The sequence below is a fragment of the Stenella coeruleoalba genome (genome assembly GCF_951394435.1).
Source record: "Stenella coeruleoalba genome assembly, chromosome: 2".
Taxonomy (NCBI): domain Eukaryota; kingdom Metazoa; phylum Chordata; class Mammalia; order Artiodactyla; family Delphinidae; genus Stenella; species Stenella coeruleoalba.
Window position 1 is genome coordinate 28,745,262 of NC_137147.1, and position 23,174 is coordinate 28,768,435.

The window sequence follows — 23,174 nt, forward strand, 5'->3', positions numbered from 1 at the left end:
GCTATGCATTTAAGGTGAGAAAAAGTACCACGATAATGATCATAATTACATGTGTTTGAATCTCTGTAAATTCTAAGCTGTTCACTAACTTAACATCATTCTGAAATACTTACAAGAGTAAATAAGAGCCGGAAAGAGAGTTTCATTTCTCTCCTGAGCTGTTTCAACCAGCATACGAAGTGGGCCTTTTGGACACAAAACAGCCACTAAATCTAGAAAAAGGAAAATAGAAAAGACATCTGAAAAATGTATTGGCTAAACTTGTAAATGGGTGTGTGAGGGAGGAATTAACCAATTAAAAAGGTTTAATTTTTTTTTACACAGAAAGATGTTGAATTAATATGAAATAAACAGCAGGTAAGCTGATGGGGGAGGCGGATGGAGACAATCTAAACAAAATACACAAAACCACACAGAGGCCTGTGCAAACTTCATTTTGGTTTGACTGCTATTTGGTTAGTTTACAGTGTATCATCGTTGGGTTCTTGGAATAAGTCTTCTCAGTTTGAAGAGAAGAGGCAGAAATAATGACAAGACAGAATTATTCTAGAGCAGTTGTCAATTTCCAGAGCAGAAACAAGGACAAGCCATTTCCAAACAAAACATACCTATGAGCCACAAACTGAAGGTTTAGTTTAGGAGGGGATTTAATAGAGGGGATTTGACTTAACTTTTCAAAATATGAAGAACAGAGTAGAAGAGATTCAGCTTCTCCCCTTTTTGAAAACAGTATATGTACTATTTAGGGATACTTGAAATAAGAGGGCAGTAAATTCAAACAAAATAACTAATAAACCTCTGCATGAGTTTAGCATTTCTTTAGCTCTCCTGTCAAAAGCACTTCACAAATATTTAGCTCTCAGAATACATGTGGTGCTGAAAAGTGTCTTATTTTACGAAAACAGCAACTCGGAGGAGGAAGCAACATGCATAAATTATTCTTGATTCTACCACCATCTGTCTCCAATAACTGCAGTTTTTCTTACATTTGCTATGTCGTGAAAATTCAGAGTATAGGAATACAGAAAATAATTTCAAACATTTAATAATGGGAAACAGATATAGGTAAATTTGTAAAGGAAGATTCAATAGCTTGTGTTGACATTACTATCGTTCAGATGCATTTAAGTAAAAAACCTCACACCTGCAAGTGGTCATGTCTTCTTGTACACTACTACTACTACTACTACTACAATAAAACACACACACACACACACACACACACACACACACACAAGAAATCTCTACTCTCACTGCTTCCATTTTGATTTGTTTGGGATGAGAAAAGGGAAATTTGCCGTGCTCTGAAATAATGAGATTTCTAACCTGTTTCAACCTGCGATGTCCTGTAACTATCTTGGTTTTATGACACACTACTCCTTATAGAATTGCTAAATGATAAACCCTTATTTTTTAGAGCAATTAAAGTGAATTAAAATTAATTTTGTTTTGAAATTCTTAGAACAATCTTTGTGACATCTTCAGATCTTATGGAAATGGAGTTAAGAATCATTACTCTACATATTGGGCACAAAAGTCTTTTATTTTAAAGGAACTCAAAGGTCTGTGGAGATAATTTGCATATGTATGGAAGAAACAGAGGGTTGATGGGAGAAACAGTGTAATGTAGTAGAAAGAATATGGGACTTAGGACACATATTCTAGATCAAATGGTGTTAAGCTTGGGCAAATACTTTACCTCTACAAACTTCAGGTTCTTAGCAGTAAAACAAGAATAACTGCCTTGCTTACTTCACAGGATTATACATTTTAAAGAAACAGCTAATATTTACTGATAGATACCGTTATACGTGTGTACTGTACATATTGTTTAATCTTCATAATAACTAAGACTCGGGGGTTGAGCAATGTGTCTGTGGCCACATACCCAATAAATGATAGGAGTAGAAGAGTCTGGATTTGAACCCAGGCAGTCTGTCTCCAGAACTGGCATTTTTTTTTTAATATCAAAAATGGAATCAGACTCTTTATTATGATTCAACCCTGATGTTTCATTTAATCAAGTTTTAACTTGCTCTAGTATGTCATAATGGTGCCTTGTGAGGCCTGTAGTGTGAGACTGTATGGTGGTGAAAGTTCCACTGCACACCTTGTTCAAGAGCCCAGCATTGTATATTGAGAAGTGAAATAGTCACTATAACAATATCTGGAACTCCAAAGTGGATAAAGTGAGGAGGCCTGTATTGTGGGTTTAATACGTACTGAGACATGTATAACTTTGATTTCTATTTTTGGTATCTGTGAGGCAAGAGATTCTCAGTTATTTTCCCTAAAGAGGGAAAACTTGGATAAGTAATTGCTGTTGCTACCACTGGCAGAATCAGGTGGCTAGACCACTTGCAATGTCCCAAGGGTCTGTAAAAATGCACAGATGGAGCCAACTGTTGGCCAGATTAAGACGACTGCCTGAAGTTCAGCTAATTTTGCTGACCCTTGGATCCCATTCTTTGATCAAGGATGCTTGGATTAAGCAATGAAAAGCAGAGCTCTCCAAGTGAGCTCCTTCACATGTAGTTTTGATACTGTCCATAAAGTGTACAAACTCCCACTGCTGTTTGTTCACTCATTTGATCCCAAAGGGCTCCCGTGGTAGCCAGGGGTCCAAGAGAGGGGTGACCTCCTCTAGCACCTTGTCAACTGGCAAGGGACTGAGGAAAGAAGAGTCCACCCTCTCGTATGGGTGAGATACTCCAGGGGGCCCAGACTCAGCTCTATCATATGGCTAACATTTCTGTCTTAGCAAGGAGGCCCTGGTGGCTGTGCTGAGCTTGTAGAATGCTGCCTCCATGATATGGAGATAAGGAGCAGATGGATTTGGAGCCTCACAGGTTCAGGGCCTGTGAAAACCTGTTTCCAGGAAAGCTCGGTATGTAGTCAGAAATGGCCATTCTAAACGTGTACAGCATGGGACTGAAAAGTGTAGTTCCTCACACCAGAGATCCGTGGGCAACTTATGATCATAGTGAGTGATCCAGATATTTCAGGAGGTATGAGAAGACGTTGCTAAAGCCTCTAAAGCGGGAGAAGGGACGCTAACGGAAGTAACTACTGTATTATAATTTGAACAGATTCTAGAACCTTATGTTGTAGGAGGTCCCCATTCAAGGTGGGCCAATTTGTAACAGTATAAATAGGCTTAAGTAAAATTTGTAAATGAAGAGTATATTGCCTCCAGATCCCCAAAGGGCCTAAAACATAGTGGGCTTGTTTTAACATCATGGGCGCAGAGAGGGTCAGCTGCTATTTCTTGACAGTGCCAGAGATGCAGAAGCCCTCAGCTTACCAAGTAACTTTAAGGAATTTAACTGGGGTGGCAGAGCCTTGTACTATGTACAGGGAAATGCCACCTCCCTTTTGAGCTCTATTGTGAATATCTGTATGTCCTCACCAAGTAGGTCCAGTGAATTTATTCAGAGGATGGTATCATCAGTGTAATGTTGTATCTGTGCTCCTGGACAAAGGTGGATGTGGTTAAGATCCAGCCTGCAAAGATTTTGTGCAACAGTAGTAGGGCTGCTAAAGTACCTGAGTCACTAGGTAAAGATATAATGTGTCCCTTTGAAGGAGAAAGCAAACTGTGGCTGTTGAAAAAGGCATGGAACAGAAGAACATATTGATAAAATCTCTGACTGCAAAGTATTAACCAGCTGCTGACTGGACGGAGCGCAGAACTGGCATTCTTGATCGCAGCTGTGCAATGAAAAGATGAGTACTTTGCAAACCATTAAATACTATACAACCTAAGGTCACTATGAAAAGTCCGTCACAAAGAGTATATGACTTTTACAGTTCTGTGACTGACTGCTCAAATATGAGAACAGAGCCAATCGAATTCTATTTCCACAGACGTTTTATTCATCAATCAAGGGGGAATGATGAGGTTTTCTACTACAGGTCACCTGACATTTTAATAAGCATTTGAATAGGGATGAAAGAACACTGCAGTTATCATACAGAGACCACAAATTGACCTCTGAAAACGGATCTCTGTTTGGCTTTTATGCAAAGTGAGAGTTGCAGAGTTCACATCTTGGTTATTCATGGCTAAGGTATATTCTGACTTTTCAGGACCCATGTCACATGGGTTGCTAATAAATATGAAGCTCACACTGCCCAAATAAGTTTTACCTTTAAAAGAGTAATTCTACCCAAGTTGCCTTATAAAAAGTAGTTAACTTAATTTTTATATTAAAAATTAGTTGAGCATTTTATGTGTGTCAAGCACTCTGCTAGTGCTTTCCGACAAATATTCTGAGAAGCATTATTCCCATTTTCCAAATGAGGAAACTGAAGCTCGAAGGGCCCGAATCACCTTCATAAAGCCATGAAGGCTATCAGTGGTAGCGATGGGATCTGAATCTAAGTCTTAGGACCAGCAGTCTATGGATCCTTCCACTAACTCATCACTGAGTTAAACTGGGGGGATTAATAAAACATTTTTAAAGAACTTAACCTCAAAAAATGTGAAATCTTTATATGAAAAAGATAGTAGAGTTAACTGATTATTTACTGAAAAGCTATGGGACATTACTGTTGTCATTTTCCCTAAGTCAAGATAACTAGAAGAGGAAGGAAAACACACCAGGAGGTATTTCTGTGATGAACAAAATGTCAGTCTTGGGTTTTACCATATACTGAAATCACAGCCAAGATGAGCCACGCGGTCCATTCTGGGAGGTACTTGATAAATACCAGGGCCATGAGGGCACTGATCATAATGAGATATGCCTGCTGGAGTCTCAGTGGACCTTTCCAGTGAATGGCAATCATTCCCACCACACCAAAATTCCAGATCAGGAGTGCAACTGTAATGTAGTCCATGGCGACATTATAGGTTTTAAACACTTCCCTGAAAAAAATTAAACAGATATCTAAAAAGATTTGCATACAATAAGTTTCATCAAAACATTTTTTAGAACTATGGTTCTAACATAGATAGTCATTAGATATTCACATCCCAGCTTCACACTTTTACCATATCTTTCTTTAAATTAATGCACTTTTTTCCCTCAAGTTGAGCTTATTTTAACAGAAAACTCTGTATCAGTCATATAAATGGGAAACCAGTATCACAGGCCACAGCTGTAAAAATAAGTACAAAAACTAAAAAAAAAAGGCCATATAACACCTAAAATGCTATTCTATACTTTGGGAAATGCTTGTTTGAAGTATCTGAAATTGGAAAAAATTAAACATGCAAAATAAATTTTAGAGCTTAGGACATAAGGTGTTATTTTCATAAAATTTAGTGCAGCCATTAAATATATATATGTTTTATACACATGCACACAAACATGGGATATAGGCATGATATATTGTTGCCTGAAAAAAAAATATGATCTCATTTACATGAAATAGTGTGTGAGAAGAGAGAGCAAGAGATCGATGTAGTAGTTCCTGAAAAGATGCAGGACTTATCTTTAGATGATGGGAGTCTGGAATTTTTAAAACTTTTCTTCTTTTCTTTCTTTCTTTTTTTTTTTCACAATGAATGAATGAATGAATTTTTATAATGAAGAAAATAGTATTTTAATTTTGGGAGGGGGAATTCCATCTTAAAATAAAGAGATACAAGTATAGAAGATGGGTAACTGAGGAGAAAGAAAGCACTCGTTTATTTAAGCGCAAACTTTGGTTTCTGGAGACTATCCAGAAAGGTGATCTTTCCATTTTGAAATTTCAAAATAAATGTTGAAATTTCTGGATTATGTAGCTATTTGTATTAAGCATTTCAGATAGCCCAGCACTCAAAACAAAAAACCCCCAAAACTCCAAACTATTGTTATCTTTAGCTAGGTAATACATGCCTAAAATGTAAAATTCCCAACATATACTGTGAAAAGTTTCCCCCCAAACCTTGTCTCTCTCTCCAAAGGAAAGCACTATTATTAACTTCATATGCATCCTTCCAGAGAGTGTCCATACATATCATAAATATACTTCTTTACCGGATACATATGATAGCATACACATTGTTCTAAACCAGGGTTTTTTCTCTTAATGATATTCCTGGAGAACTTTCCACATTAGTATACTAGAGTACCTCATTCTTTTCAATGGCTTTATTGTATGGATGTACCATAATTTATTTAACCAGTTTTCTACTGATGGATACTTAGACTGATTCCATTCTTTTGCTATCAGAAACAATGCTGCAATGATTATCCCTACAGATTACTAGGTTCAGGACATATTCATATAAAACTTTAATGGATATGCCGAACTGCTCTTAATCAAAGTTTTACACCAATGTGTGCATGTTTATTTTCCTGCAACCTTGCCAAATTAGAACATTTATTAAACTATTTAATCCTTGTTAACCTAATGTACAGCTTTAATTAGCATTAATTTTATAAGGAGGGTGTGCATATTTTCATATATTTAAAAGTAACTTGTCTTTCTCTTTCTGTTGGCTAGTTTTTCATATCCTTCGCCCATTTTTTTTCTGTTAGGTTGTTGTTGATCTTATTGCCATGTAGAGGTTTATATATAAAGTAAATTAGCCTTTGTCTATAAAATGAGTTGAAAACACACTTAGCAGCTGGTCATTCATCTTCTGATTTTTTTCATGGTGTGGTTGGTTGGCTTGATTTTGGGGTTTTGTGTGAATGTGTGTGTGTGTATATATATGTGTGTGTATATATTTATATATAAAACATTAGATTTAAGGAAGGACCTTTTAAGTTACATAATTAAATATATATATATATATATATATATATATATATATATATATATATATATATATATATATATATATACTTAAATTCCCCATCCCCCATGGTTTTCTCTAGTCCTTTTACGGTTTTACTTTCATATTTAAATTTTTAATCCATTGGAATTTATCCTGGTATAGATATAAAGAAGAAATTCAAAATTTTCCTCTGGATGACTACCCAATTATCTCAACACCAATTACTAAATAATCCATTTACAGCCTACTGTTTCTATACTACCTTTATCATAAATTAAATTCCTTTATATATTTGAGCATTTTTTTAAGTCCTTCTAATCTTTTCTACTGATTATCTGTTTATAGTGCAGGTGTCACTATTTTAATTATTATAGTTTTATAATTTTTTTTGTTTTGTTTTTTGTTTTAAGTTATTTATTTATTTATTTATTTTTGGTTGTGTTGGCTCTTCGTTGCTGCGCATGGGCTTTCTCTAGTTGTGGCGAGCGGGGGCTACTCTTCGTTGCAGTGCACGGGCATTGTGGTGGCTTCTCTTGTTGCAGAGCACGGGCTCTAGGCGCATGGGCTTACTTGCTCCACGGCATGTGGGATCTTCCCGGACCAGGGCTCGAACCCATGTCCCCTGCATTAGCAGGCAGATTCTTAACCACTGTGCCACCAGGGAAGTCTCTAGTTTTATAATTTTGTATCAGGTAGGAGTAGTATCCCTCAGTTTTCTTCTTTTTTATGATTCTTGGGGGTACCTTCACTTATTTATTTTTTCAAATAAATTTTAAAATTATCTTGTCCAGATTAAAAATAAATCTTATTTGTATTTTTATTGGGCTTATATTAAAATTTAAAATAAACTTAAGAGAGAACTGACATCTTTATGACGATATTCTTTCTATGTAACCTGGTATAATTTTCCATTTGTTTAAGTCTTCTTTTTAAGCCCTGAAGAGGCATTTTAAAATTTCTTTATTTTATTTATTTATTTTTAGAATTTTGGCCACGCTGCATGGCTTGCAGGAGCTCAGTTCCCTGACCAGGGATTGAATCTGGGCGACAGCAATGAAAGCACCAAATCCTAACCTTTAAACCACCAGGGAACTCCCTAAAATTTCTTAATAATATAACTTAAACAATTACTGTTTAATCCTAGATATTTTCTCTTTCTTGCTGCTCTCATAAATGGGACTTTTTTCTTTTATGTTTTCTAACTAGTTGTTTACATGATGGCTGTTGATTTATGTTAATTAATTTTGTATGCAGTTGCCTTACCAAATTTACTTAGTGATTCTAATTGTTTTTTTGGTTAATTCTGAGTAACCAAAGTAAGTAACCAAGTAAACAATCATTTTACCTCTAATTACTAATAATTTAACCTTCTCTTCCAAATTGTGTAGCTCTATTTCTTTGTCTTATTTAATTGTGTTCACTAGTCCCTCCAGAGCAATGATTGACAACAATAGTGATAAAGGAAATCCTCATCTTGTCCTAACAGTAACAGGTGTGCTTCTGAAGTTTTCCTGAGAGGATAATACCAATCGTTAGAATAAGATTCATATATTTAATCATGTTAGAGAACTAATCATCTGTTTTATTATGGAATTTGACCAAGGACAAGTGTCGAATTTTGTCAAATTCTTGTTAGCATGTACGAGATGATGACTTAGTAACATGGTGACTTGTATTGATATTTCCTAATAATAAACCAGTCTCCCATTTTGCAAACAAACTCCATTTGGTCATATGTATTATATCCTCAAAGGGTTGTTGCTGAATCCTGTTAGTGAATATTTAGTTATTCTTTTGGTATCAATAAATAGGACTGGTCCACAGTTTCCTTTTTCTTGATAATTCACAGGGTTTTGGTATCAGTGTTACCCTGCCTTCTTAAAAAGAATCTGGAAGCTTTTCTTCTTTTTCTATGTCCTGGAACAGTTAAAATAGCATTAGAGTTATCCGCTCCTTAAAGGTTTAATAGAATTTCCCTATGAAACCATTTGGGCCTGGTATTGTTGTTACTGGTGGAGGTGGGATGAGAACCTCTTCAACAACCTTCTGTATTTTTTCATTGCTCTACTTAGATTTTCTATCGCTTCAGTGGTCAGTTTTGGTAATTAGTTTTTTCCTAGAAAATCATCCATTTCATAGAGATTCTTACATTTATTTCTTTTGTCTATGGTCATTCCCCCTGCTTCTACCAAAGAATTAACTCTTCAATTTATTTTTTAGTTTTATTGCTTCTTCCTAATTTAAGAGCTAGTACAGTGGTTTACGACCTGTATTCTGCCACTGGGGCTGACAGAAAGACAAGGCGGGCAAATCTCTGAGCCTCTATTCTCTTCAACAGAGCAGCTCCACTTTTTTCTATTTTATATGTGAAGTTCTCATGTAAGATTTCATTTGAGAGGCAAAAGGCTAACTGATGAAATAATATAAAAGTTTAAAAATCAATTCATGTTTATACACATGCTTGAAATGCTTTAACATTCTGATTCAAAGATTATTACTAGAAGTAAAGAATACAGTAAATTCTTTACTAAAAAGACTTAGAATTAACTGTAGTCTTGAGTTCTTTCAGTTCTACTTATTATAAACAAGGATCAACAAAAGAATATCCCTATCGATAATATTAACTAGTTGTATATATACCAAGTATGGCCTATACATGGAAACAATTATAATTTAAGAATAATTCATCAACAAAGTACATTTCTTTAAGTGACAAGTTATAGAGCCCAAATAAAGTTAATTTCTGAAAAACAGACCAAATATTTCACTACTTACCCCAAGTAAATGAATGAGAAAAAGAACAGCAACAATAGGGATGAAATAATAAGCCAGGCATGGATGACCTAGAAAAGAGTATCAGTATAATTAACAGATCCCATAACCCTAAAAAAAATCCAAATTTATTACTTCAAAAATTGTATACTACTTCTGTATGTGTTATTATTTTCAAAGGGCAAAACACAAGCAGCTTTGGGATCAGTGAATACCTATAACAGAACTCTTTGGTGCTGAACTACTCATAATATAAATAGAAATTTCACCAAAATACATGTAGACCTTTGTTCCTTTAGAAATAGGTAAAATTTTAAAAAGAAAAGAATACATTAAAAAAACCAAATTATTGAAGACAACCTACGGGACTTCCCTGGTGGCGCAGTGGTTAAGAATCCGCCTACCAATGCAGGGGACACAGGTTTGAGCCCTGGTCTGGGAAGATCCCACATGCCGTGGAGCAACTAAGCCCCTGCACCACAACTACTGAGCCTGCGTTCTAGGGCCCGTGAGTCACAACTACTGAGCCCGCGTGCCACAACTACCAAAGCCCGTGCACCTTGAACTGATGGTCTGCAACAAGAGAAGCCACCACAATAAGATGCCAGCGCACAGCAATGAAGAATAGCCCCCGCTCGCCACAACTAGAGAAAGCCCGCAAGCAGTAATGAAGACCCAACGCAGCCAAAATAAATAAATAAATAAAATTTTAAGGGTTATTGTGTTAAAAAAAAAAACAAAACAAAGACAAAGACAACCTACGGAATGGGAGAAAATATTTGCAAATGATATGACTGACAAGGGGTTAATATCCAAAATATATGAACAAACCAAAAAACTCAATGTCAAAAAACAAACAACCCAATCAAAAAATGGGCAGAAGGCCTAAAGAGACATTTTTCCAAAGAATACATACACATGGACAACAGGCACATGAAAAGATGCTCAATATTGTTAATTATTAGAGAAATGCAAATCAAAACGAGTTATCACCTCATACTTGTCAGAATAGCTATCATCAAAATGACCACAAATAACAAGTATTGGTGAGGATGTGGAGAAAAGGGAACTTTTGTACCCTGTTGGTGGGAATGTAAATTTGTGCAGTCACTGTGGAAACCAGTATGGAGGTTCCTCAAAAAACTAAAAATAAAACTACCATATATTCCAGCAATTCCACTCCTGGGTATGTATCCAAGAAAAACAAAAGCACTAATTTGAAAAGATACATGCACCCCTATGTTCATAGCAGCACTATTTACAACAGGCAAGATATGGAAACAACTCAAATGTCCATCAACAGAAGAACAGATAAATAAGATGTGTACACACACACAAACATACACACACACACACACACACACACACACACACACACACACAGAGGAATATTATTCAGCCTTATAAAAGAATAAAATTCTTCCATTTGCAGCAATGTGGATGGACCTAGAGAGTATTAGGCTTAGTGAAATAAGTCAGACAGAGAAAGACAAATACTGTATGATACCAGTTATATGTGGAATCTAAAAAGTAATACAAATAAATGTACATGTATAACAGAAACAGATGCACAGATATAGAAAACAGACTAGTGGTTACCAAAGGGGAATGGGAAGTGAGGGGTACAAATTAGAGGTATGCCAATGTTCACTGCAGCACTATTTACAATAGCCAGGACATGGAAGCAACCTAAATGTCCATCAACAGACGAATGGATAAAGAAGATGTGGTACATACATACAATGGAATATTACTCAGCCATAAAAAAGAACAAAATAATGCCACTTGCAGCAACATGGATGGACTTAGAGATTGTCATACTGAGTGAAGTCAGACACAGAAAGACAAATATCATATGATATTGCTTATATGTGGAATCTAAAAATAAGAGTACAAATGAGCTTATTTACAAAACAGAAGTAGACTCATAGATGTAGAAAACAAACTTATGGTTACCAGGGGATAAGGGTGGGGAGGGATAAACTGGGAGAGTGGAATGGACATATACACACTACTATATATAAGATAGATAACTAATAAGAACCTGCTGTATAGCACAGGGGACTCTACTCAATAGTCTGTAATGGCCCATATGGGAAAGAATCTGGAAAAAAAAAGAGTGGATATATATAGACATATAACTGATTCACTTTGCTGAACTCCTGAGACCAACACAACATTGTAAATCAACTATACTCCAATAAAAATAAAAAAACAAAAACAGAAACAAATAAGGGGTATGGGATTAGGAGGTACAAACCACTATGTATAAAACAGATAAGCAACAAGAATGTATTTTATAGCACATGGAATTATAGCCATTATCTTGTAATAACTTTTTTTTTTTTTTTTTCTGTATGCGGGCTTCTCACTGTTGTGGCCTCTCCCGTTGCAGAGCACAAGCTCCGGACGCACAGGCTCAGCGGCCATGGCTCACGGGCCCAGCCGCTCCGCCGCATGTGGGATCTTCCTGGACCGGGGCACAAACCCGTGTCCCCTGCATCGGCAGGCAGACTCTCAACCACTGTGCCACCAGGGAAGCCCTGTAATAACTTTTAATGGAGTATAATCTATAAAAATAACGAATCACTATGCTGTATACCTGAAACCAATATAATACTGTAAATTAACTATACTTTGATTAAAAAAAATTATCAACAGAGTCAACAGTTAACATTTAAACTTTAAAGCAGCAATATTTTCAATGGAGGAATTTTGATGTATTTCTTATATAAACAATAAATTAATTGATAAATAATTGATAATAAATTGATTAAATAATTGATAAATCAAATTCAATAAAATTGAAAATCAGATATTCAGTTAAGTGACCTATGTACACATATTTTAACTGTACAGAGAAAACAGGTCGTCTAAATTACATAACCATTTGATAAAAGAATATTCTGAGGTTTCAATAAGTATTATTGAATCTGAGGTTTCAATAAGTATTGCTATGCTATGTTTATTTAACTTGGTTCATTAATAAGTTAATACTTATATGTCAGTCCATTAATATTATGCAGAATTCATATAGAACTATATAAATATTAGTCATTATTACTCATGTACAGCTTATTAATATGAGAGATAGAAACAGAACCTGATTTTTAATTAATTAAATAATTAATTTCTTTGGCCACGCCATGTGGCATGCGGGATCTGAGTTCCCCGACGAGGGGTCGAACCCGTGCCCCCTGCAGTGGAAGCGTGGAGTCTTAACCACTAGACCACCAGGGAAGTCCCCACAACTTGATTTTTATAATCTATTACACAAGATAAAAAAAATTATGGTAATTTTATGTAATGAGTATATTGGGGAAAATACTATACAAGCCAAAGAGTCTGGGGTTTTAAAAAATAGAATGGAGAAGCATGATAAATTGTCAGGTAAGTTTTAACCAAAAGTGAAATTATTTTGAGGTAGATACACCCATATGCTTTATGCTTTCAATGAACTTTACTGTTTAATGACAGGAGTTACTTAATCAACAACTTTCCCAAACATATCTCTTAATCAGAAAAGACCAAATCAAAGCTTAAAGAAAAAGGAGAAAAGAAAAGCTCCAAATCAAGAATATTATTTTGTCTTCTTTTTTAAAAAAAACTCCCCCACACGCCTCCCAGATCCAGTTGTTCCAATTATCTCACTCTAAGCTATCAAAATCTAGTTGTTACTAATGTTAACATTAGAATCTATGTTAATTTTGTCTTGTGGTTCCATTTTGATCACTCAAGATGACCTGTGATTGTTAATTCTTTTGAAGAAAAAATTTCTTAAAAATTCTCTCTTTCTTTAAAACAATTTTATAAAATGTTACAATTTGGGAAAAGGTCAAAAGAGTGGCTTTACATCACTAAAGCTGGTATTCCTTTGACATTTAAATATTCTAAATTGACTATCCGAATACAACAAATTTAATATCTGGTGTTCCTCCATAAAAACCTCCCCTAACATTTTTTTTAAATTTTATTTATTTATTCATTTATTTAATTTTTGGCTGCATTGGGTCTTTGCTGCTGCACGTGGGCTTTCTCTAGTTGCAGTGAGCGGGGTCTACTCTTTGTTGCGGGGCGCAGGCTTCTCACTGTGGTGGCTTCTCTTGTTGCAGAGTACAGGTTCTAGGCACGCAGACTTCAGTAGTTGTGGCACACGGGCTTCAGCAGTTGTGGCTTGTGGGCTCTAGAGCACAGGCTCAGTAGTTGTGGTGCACGGGCTTAGTTGCTCTGCGGCATGTGGGATCTTCCCGGACCAGGGCTCGAACCCGTGTCCCCTGCATTGGCAGGCGGATTCTTAACCACTGCGCCACCAGGGAAGCCCCTCCCCTAACATTTTATTCTAAAACTTTTCAAACACACAGTGAACCACTGCCCAGATACCACCAAAATTCTACCATTCACATTTTGCTGTACTTGCTTTGCAACACATCTATCCATCTCTCCACCCATTAGCCCATTTTAATACATATCAAAGTAAACTGAAGACACCTGTACATTTCCCTCTAAGTACTTCAACTTTAGCAAAATATTCTAAAGGGAGTCCTTACTCTAGTTCATCTGCAAAAAAAAAAATAATAAGCAGAAATGAATCTTCCCACCTGCATCCCAGCCCATCACAAGTCTTAGCTTTAGAAATAATCCAAGTTATAAAACTAAAAAGTATATAAAATATTACAAAACAGAAAAACTTTAAAGAGTGGGAGATGTACACTGGTATTCCATACTGAGCTCCAAATTAAGGGTTAGACTAAATATTATGTACAAGAAATCCTCCACTTTCTTAAGAAATGCTTTTTACCTTGTTTTATGGGGGAAAGGGCAAGGGAACATGGGAATGTTTTTTATTTAAAAAAAACAGCATTTTTCTGAATACAAAGTAACATATGCTTATAACATATAGAAAATATAGAAACACTAAAAGAAAAAACAATTCCCACTGACCAATGAGAACCAAAGTTCACATTAACATTTCCTTTCAGAAATGTTTTCTGTCTGCATATGCAAAGACCTTTTAAAAAGATTAGAATCAGGTAATAGAAAATTTTACATTCTGCTTTTTAAATTAATTTTTTATTAAAGACAAATTCTCATCCCACCAAATATTTTTTTAAAATATGATTTTTAAATAACTAAATAATAGTCTACTTACATGCATGAACCCACAATTTAACTTTTCCCTTATGCATGGAATTTGTGGGGTTTTCCTTCTTTTTCCAATTATATTTTATGCTAGGAGTAATATCTAGTATGCAAATATTTTCCAGTATTTTTAACTCTTTGGGATAAATCATGAAAGCAAAATACAGAACCAAAGTGTGCAAACATTTTCTAATTACTGACTATTGATACATACTGGCTTAGTGACTCCACAAAAAAGGCCTGATTAACCTTCACCAAGTCAATAAGTTAAATATGTTAATTTGTTATTTTAATATATATATTTTTTGCTAGTGAGAAAACACACATACACCTCTCTCTCCCTCTCTCTTCCTCTCCCTCTCCTGGCCATCTATATTTCCTTCATAATTTCTCTGCTTGGATTTTTTAAATTTCTTATTAGGATGTTCATAATTTTAATTATTTGTAACTGCTCTTCATATGGTAAAAATATTAGCACTCTGCCTGTAATAATGGTTGTAAATTGTCTTCTTATTTAGGTTAATCACTAATGTTATGATTTTCTGAATTATTACCTAAATTCAAAGCCTCTTCTGATGATGACTAAATAACACCTTCCCTTTTTCTAGAACATCAGGTGGTAAAACAGGCCTTTCTCATATTGCTACAATCCCTAGTTCAGCTTTCCTGTGCTAAAGGCTCTGAAAGAAAAGAGCCCCTGCTTCAGTACAGAACAGCAAGGATCTCCTCTAAACACTGAACTATCTAGGCCAGAAATCATGTGACTTTAGTAAGCTATACAGTTTCATCTATAACAAATGATATATAATAATTAACTGCCTTTTCCATTTCTTCCTTTTTGAGGTTTGTTTGGTCTTTTAGCTTCTTGTGCTTCTCAAAGACATTGCACAATCAACCACTGACACACAAATCCTCAGGGCTTATTTCCAAGCAGGTCCTGGCAAGTTTCTGAATTTCTGACTCAAAAGCTCCTTTTATTTTTATACTAGGAGTCAAAATCAACAACTTGTTTCTATAGAATTGGCTGTGTTTGCTAAGACTTGAATATTAAAAAGCAAAAGAAAACAACACAAAAATGAATGGGTGAACGTGGAAATCCAGCTAAGTATACACCTTTTAGATTGTCTAATATGAAGCATTAACTAAAATATGCACAAAACTGACCAAAAATACATCAGGATAAGTTCTAGTTCTACCTACCGAATACAACTACAAAACCTGGATCGAATGCGTGCAGCTGCCAGTAGGCTGGGGAGTCAGAAGTACCAGGAAGCCAGCGATGAGTTTACCAACCACTCTTTCCCTCCAGTACTACCCTCCTCCACCTGAACTCAACACAACCCAAGTGGACATTAGCAAGACTATGAGCTCCAGGAGAAGCCCTCTAAGTTCCTGCTAGCAAAGCAGAAAGAGGTCTCCTAACACCAAAGAAGAATGCAAAACCCCAGGTGACTCCCAATAACATGTGAGGAACAAAAGTAGCATATAATCCAGATACAAGTCACAAAGAAAGTCCAATAAAGCAGAGAAATGGAACTGGCAGGTAAACACTTATATGTAAACAAATATATATAGTGGAAAAAAAAGATAAAGTAATTGAGACATGAGCATATTTAAGCAGGGAGAGGAGTATACTTCTCAACATGGGTTTACATCATTTGCTCTTTGGCTCTCTGAGTGTTGATGACTGCCTGTCGCCATCACACACATCTTTTGTCTTCAATCTCTAGATTCTGATGTCAGACTGCAAATGGTCATCACCTAGGTTAATACTTCCACCCACTCAACAAACAAGGTTAAACTCTGTATAATTTTAGAGTTTGTGAACACTGAAAAAGTATTCCATCTTATTAATAATCAACTAAACGCAAATTAAGACATTTTTGCTTTGCTTATGAGGGTTAGCACATATTTTTTTTTAAAAAATTAAACGCTGGTGAAGGTGGGGTAAGACAGCCTCTTTCACTACCAGTGTTAAGTACAAATTGATACTATCATCTTGAAAACAAAATTCTGCATAGCAAGACAGTTAAAAATATGCAGATAATTTGCTCCAGAAATTCTGTGCCTAGGATTTTACCCTAAGGAAATAATTTGAAAAACGGAAAAGTTCTATGCATAAAGACATTCATTGCTTTTTTGAAGAGTGAAAATCTGGAAACAACTTAAATGTCCAAATTGGGGAAAGTGAATTACAATACACTCATTGAGTCAAATATTATGTAACCATTAGACATATTTGCTAAGAATTTATAATATGGAAAAATGCTTATGCCAAAGTAAAAGTTAAAAAAGGACACATACTGATTATGCTTTTGATTTTAACCATGTTAAAGAATATACAGAAGTAAATACTAAAAAGAGAGTAGAATTCAATATTTGAAAAGTTAATATTTCTTTTATTTGAGAATGAGCCTAAAGGTTCATGACCTGTAATAATCTGTCCTTTTTCTGAGGCATGAATCTGAAACACGTGCCAGGTAGCTGAAATTCACAAGCAAGTCACTTAGGTAGAGTGAGGTAGGGGACCAGAGGCTGGGCGGGCTGGGCCTGTGTCTCTCCTGCACAACCTCCCCTGCCTTTGTTTCCCAAGTAAAGAATCTGTGTTCCTGCAGAAGAGAGAGAGGGAATGGACACCTACGAATTTAGAACCGGGAATTCAGCCAGTCATCAATGAGTTTAACAACAGCAGCTGAAGGTGGCTTTGCTGTTCTGTACTCAAGTTGAGAATCTGAATTTTTGTAGTTATAAGTTATTTTATGGAGACAATTATATGCTACAGTGCTATCTGTCAATGAGGGAATTAACAAAGGTTCAGGATATATCCTTCTGGAATGTCCGAAGTATACAGCAAATCAAAACGTTAAAACCATTTAGAGTGTGATATCATATGAAAACATCTGTTTTTCATTTATGCCTTTTTGTATTTTTTAAATGTTCCACAAATGAGGGGGGAAACTAAAAATTAACTTAGTTCTAGAATATAAGACCTTTTTCTTTACTAGACCAAGTAAGGTGACAACAAAACCCAACCATGAAAAGAAGATGGTGGAAAGCAAAGCTCTGTGTCTCACGCTCACCTTATAGCACCTGTATTTATATAGAACCACCAGGAGAATAGTCATGATGACAATGACGCTGATCATGATAGCAGCATTCAGAATTGAGTGCAGGGCTCTCTGCCCCACAGTCTCGGTGTCTTCTGTGAATGGCGTATAGATTCTAAAATAAAATAAAACACAAAAGCCCCAGGTAAGTGTTAATGGAGATTCCAAACTACATGCTCTCCAACACCAGTTTTGTTTCCTTGATTCAACTGATATAAGTCACTTTTTTCCATCTCATCAATCTAACCAAGAGTTTTTAACCTAATAAAAATAGCTATATGCTAAAATAAGTCCTTCAAAATAAAAGGAGATAGGTAAAATATGGAGGTGGACCTATGTGAGCCAGACACTGGCTCCATCTAGTGGATGATTTATACCGAAATAATTACCTCATCAAATGTTCTTTCTCCACAGCTTATTAGTGATTTGTTAAAGTACCAGATTCTGATAACCAATGAGAACCTACTACACAGCACAGAGAACTCTATACTCAGTGCTCTGTGGTGACCTAAATGGGAAGGAAATCCGAAAAAGAGGGGATATATGTATATGTATAGCTGATTCACTTTGCTGTACAGCAGAAACCAACACAACATTGTAAAGCAACTATACTCTGAAAACATTAAAAAAAAAAAAAAAGTACCAGATTCTGCCATAAACTACCTAGGCTACAAGTGGTTGTCAGAGGAAGGTAAAATGGCTAGTAATTATCCTTCATCTGTACAGTGACTGCAACTGAAGCTGTCTGGAGATAATGTCACATATCCAGCTTGCCCTTGCTTCTCATTCACATAAAAACACTTTTATCCCAGGTACCAATGTTCCCAGTAGAAGACTTTATTTCTGCCTCCCCTCCAGTTATGTGTGGCCATGAGAATAAGTAATGGCCAATGAGTTATAGGCAGATGTGTTGTGTGGAACTTCTAAGGAAGGAGTTAGTTCTGCTGAGAGTCACGTCTCATGTCCTTTTCTCCCCCACTCCTTCCTGCTGTCTGAATGAAGGCTGGGGCTCCAGCACCGATACTGGACCCCGAAATAACCTAGAGGGTAGAAGCCAAAAAAGAAGGGACAAAGGAGCCTCAGTCCTTGATGAAGAGAAGCCACTACACAATCTGAACTACTACCTCTGCACTACTCTGTGGGAGACAGAGAAAATATGTGCATCATTCAAACCAGATGTCTTGATTTTCTTTCTTTTGGCCGCACCACACGGCTTGCAGGATCTTAGTTCCCCAACCAGGGATCGAAGCCGGGCCCCGGCAGTTCCCTAACCACAGGGAATTCCCTGTTTTGATTTTCTATAATGGGCTCAGCAAACTTTCTGTAAAAAACTAGAGAGTAAATATTTTAAGCTTTGTGTGTCATATGGTCTCTGTTGCAACCACTCAACTCTGCCACTGTAGTATGAAAGCAGCCATAGACAATATATAAACGAATGGACATGGCAGCGTTCCAATAAAACTTCATTTACAAAAGGAGGTGGCAGGCAGATCTGGCCTGTGGGGCATAGCTTGCTAACCCCTGTTCTTTAATATGCAGCCAAACCTAACTCTAACTTACAGAGATAATATTCCCCAACCTCTTTTGGTTATTGTTTCCAATCCCTGTCCTTCACTCACTGTCTTACCCTTTCTCCCAAAAGGTTAAAAGCTTGGCTTTCAGAACCCCACAGAGTTTTCCAGACACTCACCAATTTCAAAATTCATTTAAAACTTTTTGAGCCCCACAAAAGTCCTAGAGACAGAACTAGGTGACATCTGAATCAAAGCATTTTTCTTGGAGACAAAGGGTCGACACCAACGGCACCAGAGAAATCTACATGACAGTTCCACAAACACTTAGTGCCAGCCTGCATTGCTTCTTCATCCTTTCATTGAACAACTTTTTTTTTTTGCTGAGCAATTATTACATACCTCACCCTGGAAATAAAGTTTCCTCACAGGCCTCATAGTACACAAGGAAACCAAGCATTAAATAATGAAAATAAATAAATACTTGCATATCGTAACAAGTGAAAAAAGAACAGGTTGCTATGAGAAAGGATACCAGGAAGGACCTAATTCTGTTAGGAGGATCAGGGAAGTTATCTTTTAGGATTCAACATTTAAGCCAAGATGAGAAGGATGATAGGAATTAATCCACCAAAGTTAGAAAAGGAAAAGAACATTCCAGGGAGAAGAGCAATGGGCCCCGTGGCCCTGAGGTGGTAAATTCACTACTCAACTGCTCAATTCCAAATAAGTTCAACCCTATCTAGGGACACCACATGAAAAATATAATTCTGCAGCTTTCATTTTCTCTACTTAAAGCATCATCTGCTTTTGGCCATCAGAGAGGATGGACTCCCTAGCCTTCGTGTCCCTTCAGTGCAGAGGCCTTCAAGGTGGTGATGACACGCTATGAAGGACAGTACGCTGGCCTTGAGCATAATGATACACAATACTCATACGTACAGCTGCCCATCCTTCCGGGTATAAAAGCTGACTGATTTGATGGTGGCCACGACCACCACCATACAGAGAGTCACGGGGACAAAGAGCATGATCACATGTTTGGCGCCATATTTCAACGTCAGCTCCTCATCTTCCTCTTCCTCTTGTTCCACCACCTGCTGTGAGTTACCGGGGGCTCGGCCATTGGATAACGACTCAGAGTTGCCATGCCTCCGCCTCTCGCTGCCGTGCTCATGCCGCTCTCTACTGTCATTCTAAAAGCACAAGAGAGACTTGTTCAGTAAATTAGACTCCCAGTAGAATCAAGGTGCTCTGTATCAAAAACAGAAAATTTAATGATTAGACCCGAGATTATCAACAGGCCCCTTATTACATGAGTTCCAAAAACCTGAGGCAAGAAAGAATCAATTTACAAGAAGTATGCAGTTTAAAAGCCAAGATTATTTACCACTGTCCACTGAAGGAACCCAGGTCCTCCCTTTCACCTGGCTCATGGCTTACCTCATTCTCACCTTCCATTCTCAACCTAATACAATTGTACTCATCCTTTGAGGTCTGACTTAAAAACAACACCTGCATGAAGCCTTCTTTACTTGCTGCAGCTGCAAGCAGAGTACGCTCACCTTTTTCAAAATCATGAAGTGCTTTCTACCTGTGGTTTCATATCAGTTATACAAGGAACTATCTCACCTTCATTATTTTTTTTAATATATATATTTATTTATTTACTTTTGGCTGCATTGGGTCTTTGTTGATGCACACAAGCTTTCTCTAGTTGCGGTGAGTGGGGGCTACTCTTCGTTGCGGTGTGTGGGCTTCTCATGGCGGTGGCATCTCTTGTTGCAGAGCACGGGCTCTAGGTGCGCGGGTTTCAGTAGTTGTGGCATGTGGGCTCAGCAGCGGTGACTCGCGGTCTCTGGAGTGCAGGCTAAGTAGCTGCGGTGCATGGGTTTAGTTGCTTAGTCGCTCCGCGGCATGTGGGGTCTTCCCGAACCAGGGCTCAAACCCATGTCCCCTGCATTGGCAGGCAGATTCTTAACCACTGCACCACCAGGGAAGTCCCTCACCTTCATTATTAATAAGACTTAAAAATCCTTGAAGTGATTTATGAGGGATCTCTCGGTATTATTTCTTACCATCTACAGTTATCTCAAAAAATATTCAATTAAAAAAAATCTTTACAGAGAGAAACTACGACTTAATTCTGATGCCCTCCCACCCTGTCCCCACCCCATTCCCATCTTGCCCTGTATAGAGGAAGAGAACAATAAATATGTGATGAATAAAGGAATGGAAGTAGAACTTCCTTAGATTCTACTTTCCTCTTAACCTAACCACCACTTTGTTACTTATAAATCCTTATCCTGGGTTTATCCTTTCCTATTCTTCAAGTTCAGTTTCCTTTTTGGTATTACTGTATCTAAAACTCACTTTTTGTAAAGGGTAGGATGAATCCCAAGAGCACTAACAATAACAGCAAAATAAAAATAATAAGACAAAAGGAGAAAAATAACAGAGAAGTAAATAAAACAGGAGATGGAAGTAGACTGATAGTCACTGTTGCTGATAAGATAAAATCAGCTCGGTTAAGACAGGGTTCTCTGAGGAAGCTCATGTGAGAACATGCCACTCTTGTACCTCATTTTTGACTAGAGTTTAACCAAGTATCACTACAGAGGAATACTATTATTCAATAAAAATACATAACATGCTTAATAATAGCTTAAAATTATTACAAGGTACTACGGATTGTGATATGTCCTTTTTTTTTTTTTTTTTTGGCTGCACTGCACGGCTTGCAGGATCTTAGTTCCCCGACCAGGGACTGAACCCGTGCCCTTGGCTGTGAGAGTGCAGAGTCTCAACCACCAGGCCACCAGGGGAGCCCTGAGGTGAGTTTTACATTTAATTCTCACAGCCACCTCATCATCACCACTTTACAGGCAAGGCTAGTAAGTGTTACAGAAATGGTTTGAACCTAGGTGTAACAGACTGCAGAAATCAAGTTTTTAACGCCCTCTCAATTTGCCATTCACAAGACAACATGCAAGCTCTGCACACTCAATGTGGTCTTTCTCTTTCCTTTGACTTTCAATTTATTCATTCCACAAGTAATCGGAATTCTATATTCCAGGTATTCTGCTGTGGCAATACTGAAATTAAAAAGATCTAGGTGCTGTCCTTAAGTAGCTCATGAGATAGTTTTAACATAGGAGAAATGTTATACTAGAGATGTGAACAAAGTGCTACAGGATTGATTAATTTTGTATGATCAAGAAAGGCAACATATGGTGGGAATGTAAATTGGTACAGCCACTATGGAAAACAGTCTGGAGGTTCCTTGAAAAACTAAAAATAGAGTTGCCATATGATCCAGCAATCCCACTCCTGGGCATATATCCAGACAAAACTCTAATTTGAAAAGATACATGCACCCCAATGTTCACAGCAGCACTGTTTACTAACCAAGATACGGATGCAACCTAAATGTCCATCAACAAATGAATGGATAAAGAAGATGTGGCATATACATATATGCAACACACACACACACACACACACACACACACACAATGGAATATTACTCAGCCATAAAAAAGAATGAAATAATGCCATTTGCAGCAACATGGATGGACCTAGAGATTATCATACAAAGTGAAGTAAATCAGAAAGAGAAAGACAAGTATCATATGATCTCACTTATATGCAGAATCTAAAATATGATACAAATGAACATATTTACAAAACAGAAACAAACCCACAGACATAGAAAACAAACTTATGGTTACCAAAGGAGAAAGGGGGTAGAGGAGAGATAAATTAGGAGTTTGGGATTAGTAGATACAAACTACTATAAATAAAACAGATAAACAACAAAGTCCTACTGTATAGCACAGGGAACTATATTCAATACCCTGTAACAAACCACAATGGAAAATAATCTGAAAAAGAAAAAATATATATATATGTATAACAATCACTTTGCTA

General features: G+C 36.8%; 1 protein-coding gene across 2 annotated transcripts in view; it reads right to left on the reverse strand.

Annotated features, from left to right (window-relative positions):
• PSEN1 (presenilin 1) overlaps positions 1 to 23,174 on the reverse strand; it is a 77,866-nt gene that overhangs the window by 25,221 nt on the left and 29,471 nt on the right. For both annotated transcript variants that reach the window (XM_079914261.1, XM_079914260.1), the window contains exons 4-8: positions 20,187 to 20,440; positions 17,707 to 17,848; positions 9,491 to 9,558; positions 4,650 to 4,870; positions 114 to 212 (exon numbers count right to left, since the gene is read on the reverse strand). In XM_079914261.1, the coding sequence (XP_079770387.1) occupies positions 114 to 212; positions 4,650 to 4,870; positions 9,491 to 9,558; positions 17,707 to 17,848; positions 20,187 to 20,440 (784 nt within the window). The remainder of the gene's footprint in view (positions 1 to 113; positions 213 to 4,649; positions 4,871 to 9,490; positions 9,559 to 17,706; positions 17,849 to 20,186; positions 20,441 to 23,174) is intronic.